Source organism: Pinus tabuliformis, chromosome 8 (genome assembly GCF_031772625.1).
Source record: "Pinus tabuliformis cultivar Carrire ecotype Pingquan chromosome 8, CPIR1, whole genome shotgun sequence".
In the NCBI taxonomy this organism is placed as follows: Eukaryota; Viridiplantae; Streptophyta; class Pinopsida; order Pinales; family Pinaceae; genus Pinus; species Pinus tabuliformis.
In genome coordinates, this window is record NC_142294.1 from 1,107,223,800 (window position 1) to 1,107,239,191 (window position 15,392).

General features: G+C 39.3%; 2 protein-coding genes across 3 annotated transcripts in view; both read right to left on the minus strand.

The window, feature by feature from the left end:
* Positions 1 to 2,310: 2,310 nt before the first annotated feature.
* LOC149239225 (Peptidase family M48 family protein) overlaps positions 2,311 to 15,392 on the minus strand; it is a 127,465-nt gene continuing 114,383 nt past the window's right edge. For both annotated transcript variants that reach the window (XM_089373352.1, XM_089373351.1), the window contains 4 exons: positions 4,294 to 4,390; positions 4,087 to 4,196; positions 2,948 to 3,081; positions 2,311 to 2,833 (listed from right to left, as the gene is read on the minus strand). In XM_089373352.1, coding sequence (XP_089229478.1) covers positions 2,689 to 2,833; positions 2,948 to 3,081; positions 4,087 to 4,196; positions 4,294 to 4,390 — 486 coding nt within the window. In that variant the 3' untranslated portion in view covers positions 2,311 to 2,688. The remainder of the gene's footprint in view (positions 2,834 to 2,947; positions 3,082 to 4,086; positions 4,197 to 4,293; positions 4,391 to 15,392) is intronic.
* On the minus strand, positions 12,178 to 14,700 carry LOC149239226 (uncharacterized). The gene is made up of 2 exons (XM_089367094.1): positions 12,688 to 14,700; positions 12,178 to 12,566 (listed from the first exon to the last, which is right to left on the minus strand). Exons 1-2 carry the CDS (start codon positions 14,455 to 14,457, stop codon positions 12,363 to 12,365), a joined length of 1,974 nt encoding a protein of 657 aa, XP_089223220.1. The 5' UTR covers positions 14,458 to 14,700; the 3' UTR covers positions 12,178 to 12,362.

Sequence of the window (15,392 nt, forward strand, 5' to 3'; positions counted from 1 at the left end):
CAATGTAACCCTTACTACTAGACTGTTGTAGGATGATATCTGGAAGAAACCCTTATTGTTGCATGATGATGAGTCAACTAAATATGAAGTCCTTGCTACATAATGATAAAACATTGCTACAAGGTGAAGAGACCACTGCAAGATGTAACTATCAATCCTTAACTACTGAAGCAAATATGGTGATGCAAATTACTCCAGGCTTCTTGCAAATATATATCACTGCACCATAGGCCAAGATTCTTCAATAGTCATTATAGGTTCAGACTGTTGCTTTGTGTTACAGTTATTTTTCAACAAGGTTGGTTTAATTCCTTTTATATTGTCGCAGGCACATGTATAAGCATATATATAAGGAATTCTAGACCATACAAAACTTCAGAAACAAGCCATTGTATTAAGTTAGTCTTTCAAATTTAACTCCTTCCTTAGGGCCGAATATTACCTCGGGTCTTTCAATGATTAATAAACAAACGATAACCTTATACTTAAAATTGGCATTGACTTGCACAAAGGAAGTATGCCAAGTGAGCAATGAATGATGATCTATGCAAGCGATTTCCCATATGGCTGCAGGAAATGAATTATGGATATAGGTCAAGAGTCTTCAAATAGATATTGTTGTTTTGCTTCAAGGCTTCAAATCACGGGATGCAGCTGTCCTGGAATGCACAACAACCATAAGTATATGTATCTTAAAATACTATCACAAATGAAGCCCCAACGAACCCTTGGAAGTCATAAGCCAATAATCCACCAAACCCTCGCTGATTTTCAGAGTATAAGGATTAAATCAAACTAGGCTTATTAGATTAGGCTTTTCTCCATAAGGTCGATGAATTCAGAGCACCATACTAGTCCTCGGTCCTCTTCAAAAGGGAAGGCCAGAGCACCATACTAGTCCTCGGTCCTCTTCAAAAGGGAAGCCCAGAGCACCATACTAGTCCTCGGTCCTCTTCAAAAGGGAAGGCCAAACCTATAAGCAATCCTGTAACACCCCTCGTTGCCCTGAAATAGAGAACCCTAGAGAAGAGGGAACATGGCCCAATGAAACCCTTATCTCATAGAAACCATAACCCAAAATCATAAACGAAAAGCCAAGCCTCTCATTTGATCTGCAATATTCAACAGGGATGAAGATTTCAGAGTTCACACACTTGTGCATTGAATTGATGCCTTTGAAGGAGAGCGGAAGTGCCTTTATATAGTTTTTGGAGAGCACGAATTAGAGCATCCAACTTGAAGTATGGAGGGAATCGAAAATTTTAAAATCAAAATTTATGGAGCCAAAAGTACCCTTTGATGAGGCCAACTACTAATTGAGAGCACTTGGAATTTTAAAATTCAATTTCTTTAGACCACAAACCTTAATACTTTTAATATAAATTTTTAATCCAATTTTTTATGCCCTCAAAATATTTAATTTATTCTTAATAAGAAGATCTCTTTAGATTTCATGATCTTGTCAAATAATGAGTTGCCACATCAACCTTTTGAATTGGGGCATTTGACAATGAGATGGTGCTTTCATCTTTGAACACGCATATCTTTCAAACCATGGGGGTTCTCGTGGTATATGATCCAATGAAGATGGTTTAGACTCAAGAAACTATGATTTTCCATGTCATTTTGGTCAACAACGGCGGGGTATCTTTTGGTGCTGCTTGGGTTGACATCAATGACAATCATATCTCAAGAACAATATGCCTTTATATTCCAACTTGAGGATAACAATGAAAGTTTTAATACTTGTTATCTTCCCATTTAGGGATGACTTACTAAATTTAGTTGTCTTTTGGTTAGCAAAGTGCCTTTTGGATAGTAAAGTGAAAAACATGTCTTCTCCCTTAAACTAAATAAACTATATATATATATATATGAATGAGATAAAATGAGAATACATATGTGAAGAAACGAACTAAATACACAAATCATATACATATGAATAAGAAAATCAGAATACATATGTGAAGAAACGTATTTGATAAGTTTATCAAATTCTCAATGTCAAATTTGCCAAATATACCAAGAAAGAAATGTAAGATGTAAACCTTGAGCAAATTTTTATATTGGTGAATTTAGTTGTCCGAAATATTACAGTTTATCCATAACCAGTGTCAAATTTGCCAAACATACTAAGGGAATTTATCATGAGAAGAAAGAAAGAAAGAAATGGAGAATTTTTATATTGGTGAATTCAGTTGTTATGAAACTGATAAGACAAACATTCACCAATGAAACAACCATCTTTCAGTGACTGGCTGAATTGTTTAATCAAAGTTAATCTCAAATACTTATATTTCACGAGGGAGGAAACGAAATGAATAAAGGTATGCAGTAGACTCTCAAATGACAACCAACAGTTAGATGATCATGATTTACATTATGCACATCATGCAGGCTGGTATAAACTTTCAATTTTCACTCCCGTACACTAATATGCCTCTAATATTTTATATAGCACAGTATGGAAGCTATGTAGCAATGGCTGCTTAAATGTCCTCCGTGTTGATGATAACAGATAATTTCTTTTTCCACTATTGATATCATACATTACAGTAGAGCCCTTGATAATATGAGGATTGCTTACTGTCATTGAAAATAGTAGAAAAGGGCCTCTTCAAAGGCTGGCTATGTAACTACTGCTTTGTTATAACGTACAATACTTCCAATATCCTCGGTTGACTAAGTTCAACTTGGAGGGGGTTTGGATTTCAAGAGGAATGCAGAAGCACGCCCCAAGAGAGCCTTGTATTGTGGGCTTCTGGCCCACTGATCTACTTCTCGGGCACGCATAACAGGCAATGGGTGGGACAGTTGCCGCGTCTGAGCATTTCTGAAAACACCATTACCATTGTCAATGTCATTACCTTTACCATTTTCCTTACATGAAAGAACTGGACTTGGAATTGTAATTCTAACGGTTTTTCAACATATATAAGCTCTCTACCTTAGATACCATCCCAGAGGACTTGAAGATGCAGCATCATAAGAGCGAGCTTGTTCTAGAAATGCATCCACATTCAGCTGCCCTGCTAAAGATGGACACCCTCCCGCCAATTTCATTAATACCGAGATTACCACCTGTTTATACACAACAATCAATCTCAATTGGCCACTAGCTCCTCAATTAAGAAAGCATGATCTTGCACCACATCAAATGAATTGGCACACTGGATTAAATACAAGACAGTTACAATATGTATGGATGTATGAATTGGTAGAGTGCATACCAATTCAAGACTGCTTAAAAGGCCTCTCAAATGATCAGGGACCATGCTAAATCCAAAAGTGTTAACAAGGAAGGTAGTGTCTAATTTCACAAAACTTATTAAGGGCCTTCCACAGGACCCTCATTCATGCGTTAACAACAACATGATGCTTCTAATGGTCCACTATAGTGACAAATAAATTCAACATGTCAAGACTCAAAACCAATCAGGAAGGGCAACCTCCTTCCCCTCTATTAAAAAGTTGCACTCCCTCCTTGGGACAACTAGTTCACAAGCGAATGACGTAAAGTAATTTAATTTTGGGTTGATGCCAAAAATGCGCATTCTGAACCATTTACATGTGTTAATAACTCAGATACTTGTTGAATTTCAGTAAACAGCCAAAAGTTTCAAACAAAGAACCTGAACTTCTCAACTGCAGGTTGAACATACAGTAATCTTGACATGCAGAAAATATAACAAAAAAACAGTATGCTTTAATCAACAAAAGTGAGTACGGGAAAACGCTTAAATAATTTACCCCGTGGAAACCAAAGGAAACATCTCAATAGCAGTTTTAACATGGCCAATGATCATCCTATCTGTTAGTAAAGCGTAAACAAGGCAATTTTCTCACTAATAGGAATAAGTTGGATATCAGCAAATTTGCTTGTTTTCTGCATCTAGCCATTCAAGTTCTTCTACAGGAACAATTTTATAATGCATTATCAGGAATGTTCTATACAAACAGATAAAAGGATTCAGAATTTCACGAGTTTTTTTGCTACGAAGTGTCTATTGATGCATGTAAGTTTTGACTTCTTAAATAAAAGCACAATTTTCTCAAGACATCAAACGATAAAACTCAAATACCTACTTTTGGATCCTGCACTACAAGAAGAGCAGCCCTGTCACATGTCAGTTCTGCTGCTCGCACCCACCGAAATAACTGCTCTTCAAATGTCTGGGCAATAAAAGCCCCTAGCCCTGATATCACCAGCATTATGTCGTGAGAAAGTTGAGAGAAAACAATTAAAAGAAAGAAAATGTATCTTCAATAACATTGGTAATTCATGAAGCCTACCAGGAATGGAGTAAGCACCCAGTGCAAGTATGTTTGCAAAAGTGAGCCAGATGCCATGATCACACTTCAGATGTCCCAATTCATGCGCTAGCACTGCCTGTTTTAGTGATATAATAATATACATTAGAAAAAAATAGTGCGTTGACAAAACTTTTCAGCAAACAGGCAAAGCATGCATCAGGTATCTAGCCTGATGTGGTGTACAGCTACTGGTAGAATATTTGAAAGAAATTAAAAATTGCTAGGGGTATTTTCTCAGTCAAGAAAAAAAGATTTCAATTTTTTTCATTCAAAAGGAGGACATTCTGCCTTGACAACTTCCATGGCAGTGCAACTTGACGTTCAAGATTCTCATCCAATAGATGATCAACAGACAGGCATGATCAAGGATTAACATATCTTGGACAGTATGGTTACATGTGTAGTCTATTATTTCTCTTTGGTAGATGCAGTCGTGCGGCCCTGGGTTCAAGTAAAGCTATTAAATATGAACACAATACCAGCAAAGCAAGAAGATACGCTCACACAAGAAATAATAAGGAAGAAAGTATGCCAGCATGAGAATAGGATTTTCGAAACTATACAGCTATTTTACATTCATTTGTCTTATTATGAATATATAGTACAAAATTTTGGGGTGAGTGCTCAAAGTTGACCAAATCACCAACAAAATACAATAAAATGGGTTAGTCCTCAAATACTGTCACACAAAAAAGAAGGATAAAGTACAAAGTTAACTAAAATACAAAATAGAAAAGTACTAATATAATTATTAATACCTGTTCAATAGAGTAAATCTCAGCAATTCCTCCTTGCTGAGAGGAAATCGTCCCTGATTTATGTTTGAATTTTAGAATGCTAACAGGATCACAATAAAATAGAAAACTCACTAAGAACAAGAAGATTTACATGGTAAAATTAAAACCCTAAAGATGAAAACATGCATGGGCACAAGGAAAATTTTATTATGCTCTGACCTCAACCAACATGGTAAATGAGGATCCAAGTCCAATTAAAAGAGAAATCAACTGAAGGCTAACTACTCACATATTTCAGTTTATTCAGCCACCTATTGTAGTTCACTGAGTCACTTTTCAACTAGCTAAGTCAAATATAGTTGGAATCTCCAACTTAAGCTTGCTTTCAACTTGGGATCCATCAATTTATGAAAAGATCAAGAGAGATTAACTCAAGTGATTCAACCATATCTTGATATTTCCAATGCATATTTTGATGATTGCAATGTTTATTTTTCAATCTTCCAAAGCATTTTTTAATATTTACAAAGCTGATTTATTGTGCACAAATAATTAATTGTTCGTAAATAATTATGCATCAATAGCCCCCCATAAGATTGACTTAGACTTGAGGAGAAGGAAACAGGGATTACATGCTATGACCCCATGATGACAACTTCATTCACCGCTAGCACAGATCAAAGAGGAGGAATTTGGCTTTAGTTGGCAGCTTAATAAAAATATTTGCAGCCTGATCTTCTGAATGACAATTTTAAGTCAAGAACTTGGTCACGAATAAGTTGTCCAATGTACTGCATATGGACCTCAACGTGTTTGGTGTATTAGTGCTCAACTAAATTGTGGGCAATGTGAATGGCATTCTAATTGTCACACCAAAGAGTAGTAGGTGGATCCTAAAAAAAAAACATCTTTTCCAGCAAATGGAAAATCCAAAAAGCTTCTCACCCGACATCAACAACTCCCATCTACTCTACCTCCTCAGAAGAAAGTGCAACGGCACACTACTTCTTAATGGACCAAGTAAAAAGACCCAAAACAAGGTGTAAAAGATAGAAGTAAACTTTTAACTTTTAATCATCACCATCAATTGTCCAATCTGAGTTTGTGATCCCCACTACGAAGAGCCCCCTACAATATACTCGTTGCTAAATTGATAAGTACTCAAATGTGTCGGAGGATGTGCGTTGTTGATTTCTAACGATTCTTGCTTGGATCTTGGATGAAGCAAGAGACTAAACCAAAAACAAAGAAAATGTCAATCGAGTGTGGGTCATGTAGACAAGACTTCCTACCAACTCGACATACAATGTAGGATAAAACTTAGGTTATGAACACTTGGAAAAAGTTGTGGCACCTGTATAAAATGGAGTGAGGGTGGGCTTGTACACTTCCTTGTAGAAATTACAATGTAGACTTGCAACTGCTCATGAAGTTTTAATTAAATCACAAGACACAAACATACTCTACTACTCTGCGGAGTCCAGACATTAATTCACAATTTAGAACAAAAATCTCAAACATGCAACAAAAAAATCACACACATGCAAATAGTATTTTTCTTGGGGAAAGCAAACCGCTAAAAACCCCAATGCATGCTTGCATTAATCTGATGAATAGAGATGTATAACAATTGCTTTGCTCAACTGAGCACAACCTGCAAGTGCATAGCCTATCTCTCTGCTTACTAAGAAGCTCTGACCCAGACTTAGTCAATTTATGCCTCTGCTTGAACCCCTATTTCCTTGTGCAATTCCTTGAGAAATTAGACCCCTATTATTTAGGAATTTCTCCAAAATGGATTGCATAATTCCTCAGCTTGATCATTAGGTTGCATGCAACACCTGTACACTATGGAATAGTCCGCAACTGATGTTACACTACCTTGGAATCTCCACCTCAATTGGGTAGCTCAAATTCTTTGCATGCACTAGCTATTTTGGGTTGATTGATCAGTTAACTGGATGATCACTGAGTTTGACTGAAGTCCCACTGCACAACTAACCTTCCACTAGTTCCTCCAATAGTTGGAACTAGTTTAACTGAAAACAACTTGAGATAACTAACTTTGATTGCTACAAATTAGCAATCAAACATGCTTAATTGAACTCTAACTCCTCCAACTTGAATTTACTGAGTAAACTAGGTGACACAAGCCATGTCACACAAGTTAACTACATCCAAGTTGTCTGTTGATGTGGAAATTTGAATTTTCTCAATTTAATCAAGGCAAAATCAAATTGAGAATTTCTTGTTGCATTTTCAACACTCCCTCTCAGCAAGAAAGGGATTATCAACCACCCCTATCTTGCACCTGTGGAACTCGAACTTCCCTCTTGACAAGGCCTTTGTCAAAATATCAACATCTTGTTCCTCTGTCGGAATGTACTGCAACAACATTATCTGCCTATGCACACAGTCTCGTAAATGGTGATATCAGATATCTATATGCTTGGATCGATCATGAAAAACAAGATTCTCAAAGAGCTTGATGCAACTCTAATTATCACAGTAGATCACAGTTGGATCCATCATCTAACTAAACAATCCAACAAGTATCTTTCTCATCCAGATCGCCTCACATGCTGCTTGACTTGCAACCATGTATTTTGCTTCTGTCGAGTTGAGCGCCACAAATCTTTGCTTCCTGTTGTACCAGGAAACCGCTATGGACCCAACACTGAAAATTCCACCTGATGTATTCTTTCGGTCTAATGGACTTCCCGCCCAATCTACATCTGTTAAGCCACACAACTTCACTCCCTCTATTCGTCTGTACCATAGTCCAAACTGGGTAGTGCCTTTGACGTACCGTAAAACATTCTTAGTTGCCTTCCAAAAAAAATTGGTTGGCCTAACCATAGCTTGGCTCGACTAGTTGACTGCATAGCACATATCTGGTCGTCTGTTCACAAGATACATCAATGAACCCACTAGCTGCCGATAAATGGTAGCATCCACTTCTTCACCTGAAGTGGCATCCTCCTTTCTCCAATTGGTCGCTAGAGGTGTCTCCATGGGTTTGTAACTCTCCATGCGGAACCTCTATAGTATCTCATTTGCATACTTTCCTTGAGAGACAAACAGTTCCCCATCGCCTTGTCATACTTACAACCCGAGGAAGTAGTGCATGAGACCCATGTTTGTCGTTTCAAACTCCCTTGCGGGGTCCTCCTTGCAAGATCTGATTAGCTGCTCATCATCAGTGAAAATCAAATCATCAACATATAAGACAATAATGAGCAATTTACCTTCTACCAAGATATGATAGAGGTTTTCATCTGCTTCACTTTGGGCGAAGCCCAAACCGGTGAGATAGCTATCGATCCCAGTGTACTAAGCATGGGGTGCTTGTCTAAGACCATACAACACTCTCTTGAGTCTGCACACATGAGACTCTCGATCAAAAGTCTCAAAACCTTCTGGTTGCTCAATGTACACCTCCTCCTTGATAACTCCATTGAGGAATGTTGTTTTTACATCCATCTCGTGGATCTTCCACCCCATCTACATAGCCAAAGCAAGAATTGATCTAATGGATGAGTACCTTGCTACAGGAGAAAAGGTATCCTCATAGTCAATCCCCTCAACTTGAGAGTACCCCTTGGCCACAAATTTGGCCTTATACTTCTCTATGTTTATGTCTGCTACATGCTTTGCCTTAAAGATCCATCTCGAACCCACAATTGATTTATCTGTTGGTCTTGGAAGTTGGGACCACTTCCCAAACATTGTCCTTTACAATGGATTCGTATTCCTCCACCATTGCATCAACCCACACAGGTTTCTCTACTACTTCCTCGAAAGAGTATGGCTCAGTCTCTACTAGCTTAGTCATTAGAGCCATGTAGCTAGTGTACCGATCAGGTAACCTTCTTAGTCTATGCTAATTTGAAGGAGCACCCACATTCTCCCCTGCATCCTGCACAAGTCTCTCAGCTTCCTTGGTTATTTTCCTGTCTTCTTTGGATGGTTTTGCTTGAGTGGTTGTCTCCACTCTCTGCTCCTCAATTTGTGGTTGCTCCACAACTTCCTGAGGCTCCTCCTTTGGAGCTAAAAGCTCCTCTTCTGGTGGGATCTGAAGCTCCCTCTCAAGAGAGGGTCGCATGGCTTTCTCCTCATCAAATTTTACATCCATTCACATAACTGTCATTCTGAGGGATGGCAAGTACACACGGTAGTTGTGGGGAATTTCTATGTAACCCACAAATACCCCCAATTCAGTAGTTGGCTCTAACTTCTTCCTTGATTCTTTCGAGACATGGCAGTAAGCTAAGGCTCCAAAAATCCTCTAGTGTGACACATTTTGCTTTCTCCCCGCTTTCTGCCTCCTCCAGTGTAATCATGCCAAGAATCCGATGAGGACTCTGGTTCTGCAAATAGACTGTTGTGTTGCATGCTTCATCCCACAAATGCAGAGGTAGGCCTTGGTCATGCAACATCGCCCTCGCTGCTCCCACAATGCTACAATTCTTTCTCTCATCCACCCCATTCTGTTGTGGGTTGTGGGGTGTTGTCAACTCTCGTTGAATGCCTTCTTTCACACAGAAAATTTTAAATTCATTCGACACGTACTCACCTCCATTATCACTCCTGAGAGCCTTCACCTTCTTGTCAGTTTCTTTCTCAACCAGTGCCTTGAATTCTACGAACTTGGAAAATGTCTCATCTTTCTTCTGCATGAAGAAGATCCAGCACTTCCGTGAGAAGTCATCAATAAAAATGACAAAATATTTGTGCTTGGCAATGGACGTTGTCGAGAAAGGTCCACAGACATCAAATTCAGTCAAAAGAGAGAGAAACTCTGCTGTAATTTTTTGTGGTCAAAACAATAGTCAACCCTAAAGTCAATGCTAGTCAAAGTGCCCAAATTTCCTCAATTTCTGTGCCCAAAAATTCGGCCTTCCATAATTGAACTTTTGTTGGTCAAATGAAGTCAAACCAATGAAGGAAACTCGGTCAAACAAGGTCAAATGGTCCTATTGCAAAAAGTCAACCTAAACAGTGAAAGAAGCCTCCAAAAATCTTGCACGTGTGAAGAAGAAAGGCTGCCCTGCAATCTATACGACCCAATCAATGAAGGAGAGAGAAGAATATGTTGTGTGATGAATGTGCCAAATGAGGATGGAGGTCTCTTCTATTTATATGCGTTGGAGGAGGGTCAATTTGTCCAACTTGACCCCAAGCCGACCTTGACAAATTGCACGTGTGGGCTTGACTTCAAAAATATATTTCTTGTTGTCCAAATTTAGTGATCTTAAGGTCGATTTTGGTCCTCTCGAAAAGAGGAGTTCAATCCAATAATCATCTTCATCAAATGAGCTTCCCAAAGTGGAATTTGGCCCTAGTTGCACATTTTAACGCATCTTCTAGAAAGCACATCATACATTTTGTCTATAATTCCCCAAGTCCTAAACCATATTTACCTCAAAATCTCTAATTTCCACTTTTTCCAATGTGACCACACATCTAACTAATTTGGGATATTTTAATTAAAATTTAAAAATCCTAAACCTTAGTTTGAGTGCCTAATATTGGCCTATTAGTACCTTATTGTTCTAATTCTTCATGGAGGCCTTTTCCCTAAAGTTTTATTTGCTAATTTCTCACTAGGGGTTATAATATAAGTCCATAACGCACACATGAGACTAGGCACTCCCCATTTTGGCACATATGTTGAGTCAAAAACACATGACATAAAGCCAATTCGCCCTCACCATGGCCTAAATCCTTGTTCTCATATGCCAAGTCACTATGTTTTGTTCTTATCCTTTAGCACAAGATTTGAGAAGTTAGTTGAGCCTTGAGTTAACTAGGAAAACTATTTACCAATTCACCCTAGGATTTGACCCTCCACCTCATCCACTCATACATGCATTCCTAGGTGGTACGCTCCACTATGAGGATATATGCACTTCTTTCATAAGCTCACATGTGAAGTGACTAGTGATGGTTCGACTTGTTCGAAGGGCACCCATTAGCACATATGTTGAGGAGATGACATGAAATTGATGAGGACCCATTTGAACAAGTGTCAAAGTGAACCCAATCTAGAGCGAGAACTTCAAGGTTGACTTCATCAATGTGGGCATTGTTACCTAGTAACTGTGGGTAGTATGCATAGGAGAAAATTTTCACCTAGATGGTCCTTTGCCTACAGTTGGCAGCCCCTTGCAGCGACCGAATAGCTCGATGTGCCATTATCTCCACCACCTAAGCCAGCTTCTGTTCTGATTGTATTTTGAAGGTGGGCCTCTTGACCCCGAACGTATGGCTTTTCATTGGTGTAGTTGAGTGATTTTGCTTACTTATCATGGACACTTTTGGGCATGGATTGGTGGGGGGATTCGGTAGAAAGAGTGGGCTAGGTCTGTATTCTTGTCTCCATTTCCCAACACCATATACATCACTCCTCTCCGCTCATTTTAACCCCATTCATCACTTTTCTCATTTGGGTCCACATGTGTCCACTGGATCCACATAGAGTTAGCCTCCCTCTCCCCTTGTCCACACTCTGGCCCTGGCCTAAAACAATGCCCCGAAGGTTGATGCAACTAAAAAGAAAGGAAAAAAGCATAATTTGGCCACTTACAACAGGAAATGTACCACAAAATGAAAAAGATGGTTGGGACATACAAATTTAGCATGTGGGCAAAAGCCAAACATGGGCTCTACCCCTCATTCATGGCCATCACCCTAGTTCCTATGGGCCCTAAATGAGCCCCCTCCACATTAAGGAACTCATGGTTGTCCCAACCAATGTTGCACGAAGCGGGAGCGAAGCGGAAGCGTTTTTTGGAAGCAGAAGCGCGGAAGCGTCATTTTCCAAAAATCTAGGAAGCGAAACGTCCGCGGAAGCGTCTGCTATATATATATATATATATTTTTATATTTTTTTGCATTTATACTCAAAACAAACATCCCAAATACCAAATTAATTGTAGAAGACATGAAAACATGCATATTTTTGCATAAATCAAGATAGATATGGCATCCATGATTCCATTGTAGTTACTAGTATGTACAACAATCATCTATATTCTAGCTATTACAAACATACATCAAATTTTTAAGCATATTATAAAACATAAAACATTTAAGCATATTATAAAACATAAAACATAGAGCATATTATGATTTATCTAGCAAGTGAGCAACTGTCAACATTTGTCATGTCCAAAATTCAAATAATAATGTTTACAAAATATGTCACTTGGTCACCGCCAAGCCAAAAAGGTTCAAAATTCAAATTCACAAGTCTACAAGTCTAATGAGTAATCTATGACAAAAAGTAGTAGATTGTGAATATATCTACTAATCTCTCCTCCTTCCACCACGAATAGAACGTGGTGGCGGGCCTCCACGTGGTGGCAATGAAGAAGATGGTGCCTGTGGAAGTCGTGGCACTGAAACTGATGAAGAAGAACCCCCTGCTGTTGGTGTTGAACCATGGAACCTAGGAACCAAGGGACCAGATGGGGGTGGGGGTGGTGGCATATCAACACGGTCATCATCATCCTAGAATCGCTAAAAAAATTCATGCAAAAAAAAAACACTAGTTAACAAAAAAATTAAAAACATGAATTAGAGAAATGCTTTATAAGGGAAAATTGGAAAATTCATACCACAATGGACATACCTGGATAAGAGCATCCTCTAATTGCTCTAGTCGCAACACTCCATCCTCCAAATTGGGCTCCTCTGGATTCTTGTCCCAAATCAACAAGTCTTTATTAGACTTTGCATCTTCACAGTAATGGGACAACAATCGCAAGTTGTAATGAACATAAACCAAGCTCTCTGCCCGGTCTAAACTCAACCTGTTCCTTTTAACACTGTGGATGAAAGAATAAGAGCTCCAACACCTCTCTGCAGAAGAAGTGTTTACCACCTGTGATAGCACCCGCAATGCCAAACTCTGTAGAAGTGGAGTACCCCCTCCATGCATGTTCCACCACTCAAGTGCAGAAAAAGTCTCTCGATCTTTAATTGCATGCATGCTCCCAAATGGACCAGTGTTGAGCGTATAGTTGCTCACCTGTCTCCGTACCAATGCAGCGTCCTCCTCATCAGGGATTAATTTACTCAATGCAGCCATATATTTTTGGTGAACCTCTTGATCTTGGTGTGGTTTTCTCCTGCTTCCCCCCCCAGGTGCTGGTGTTGAAAGCCATGATGGATGATAGTATTTAGGTGTCAAAACATATGCTAATGCATGCAATGGAATATTTAGCATTTCCCATCGGTTTTGCACCTCTACACGAATATAATTGTACAAGGTGGTATCTCTAGGCTCAACAATGTCTTTAATCTGCCCCAACATGCTATCCATTTGCTCATACACCTCCCCAATTACTGGTCGATCTGAATCTGCAAACTTGATCATGTAATAAATTGGTTTGGTGAATTGCAAAACATATTTAACCTGTGACCAAAAGTAACTGTCAAGAACAGTGTCCTTGACTGCATTAGCACCATCTGTGTCAGTGTTAATTTCATCCCATGTTTCAGCACACACCAGATTAGTTAAAGCTTGTCTCACCTTCACTAGCCGCCTAAAGGTGAGGTAATAACTAGCAAATCTTGTCTTTGCAATTTTAAGCAATTGCAACTTGGAGTAAGTGCCATAGAAGTAGTTTACCCTTGTATGCCCTGTGATGAATTTAATGAGTTGCTTCCCTTTCCTGTAAACCTCAGCAATCCACCCACATTCTTTGTGTTTCACAATATCATGCATCAAAAGGTTCAATGTGTGAACCAGGCACCCAGACCAAAAGATGTGTGGATGAGTACGCTCAATAATTTTTCCTGCTGCCTTACAATTTGCTGCATTATCTGTGATCACTTGAACCACATTATTCGGACCAACATCTTTGATTGATTTCAATAGGAGATCTGCAATGTTTTGTGCAGATGCAGTGATGGAGGAGGAGTCATGACATGCAATAAATACTGCACCACTAGAAGAAACACCAAGAACATTTATCAAATGTTGGTTTCTAATATTTGTCCACCCATCTGATACAATGGATACCCCAGAATCTACCCACTCATTTGTAAAACGTGTCAAAGCTCTTTGAACCTTAGCTTTTTCTCTTTCTAATAACACTGTTCTAGCTTTCTCATAGTTGGGGGCCTTGTATCCTTTTGGGGCTTCATTGATGGCCTTTACCATTTCATGCCAATAGGGAGAGCGAAGCACATTGAATGGTACACCGCAAGCACAAAGAAAACGGACTATCTTTCCATCCACATCATCCCTCCCAGCAACATTAAGGAAATCCCCTATTGTTCTTCTACCTCCAGAGCTTGCAGAAGTACCATGAGGAGATGAGCAACTACCAAATTTAGAGGTTGCACTTGATTCAGAATGAGTTTTTTGTTTCTTGTTTTTTTGTTGTGCAGCCATCTCTATTTGGATGTATTTTCTTCTTTCTTCAGTTGAAATGTTTGGGCAAATTTGTACCTCCACAGAACCCTTTTTTTCATCACTGTCCAGCACCCCACAAAGATGCCTCCTCAGACGGGTATATGAACCACAATATGGTTTTCCTCCATGACAACCATGAGGGCACACAAATTTGTAAGATCCACCACCCTTTCCCCCATCAAGTTTGGTCACATAGTTCCACAAGGGTGTTCATGTAGCTTTCCCATCTTGTGTTTCAGTGTCCCCTTCAAGTTCATCCCCTTCCTCTTCAAACCCTTCCTCCTCATCATACATTGGGTCACTACTATTAGGACCATCACCAATGTCCTCTTCTGTTTCTTCCCTTCTATTCCTCACCCTTGCCATCATTAAAACCAAGAGTGGAATGATACATAGAAGCCAAAAGAACACCATCTTGGAATATGGATATAGGTGGTGGACAACGGCAACCTGTAAATAAAGGAGCAAGTAGAAACAATGGGAAAGAGTAGGAGAGGGAGGAGAAAAATACAAAAAAAATTTCAAAAAAACAAGGGAGTTTGGGGTTTGAACTTACCTCTTTAGCTCTTGTAGATGAAGTCCTCCAAGCTCTTGCTCCAAGCTCCTCCTCCTTCTCCTAGCTCCTCCTTCTTCACTCCTCCAAGCTCTCCTCTCTTCTCCTCTCCTTTCCTCTCTTCTCTTCTCCTCTCCTCTCTTCTCTTCTCCAACTCTCATAAACTCAAAGTGAGAAAATGAGGAATGAATGGGGGCTTTATTCTTTTCATTCCTCACCTTAACCTCACCCTAACCCACCCCCTTAAGGTTGAGTGAACATAACTTTAAAAAAAAATTAAAAAAAAAATTGTTTTTCTCCCTTGGGCGCGCCCCTTTCCGCCGAAGCGTACGGAAGCGTGCGTGAAGCGCACGCTTCCTGC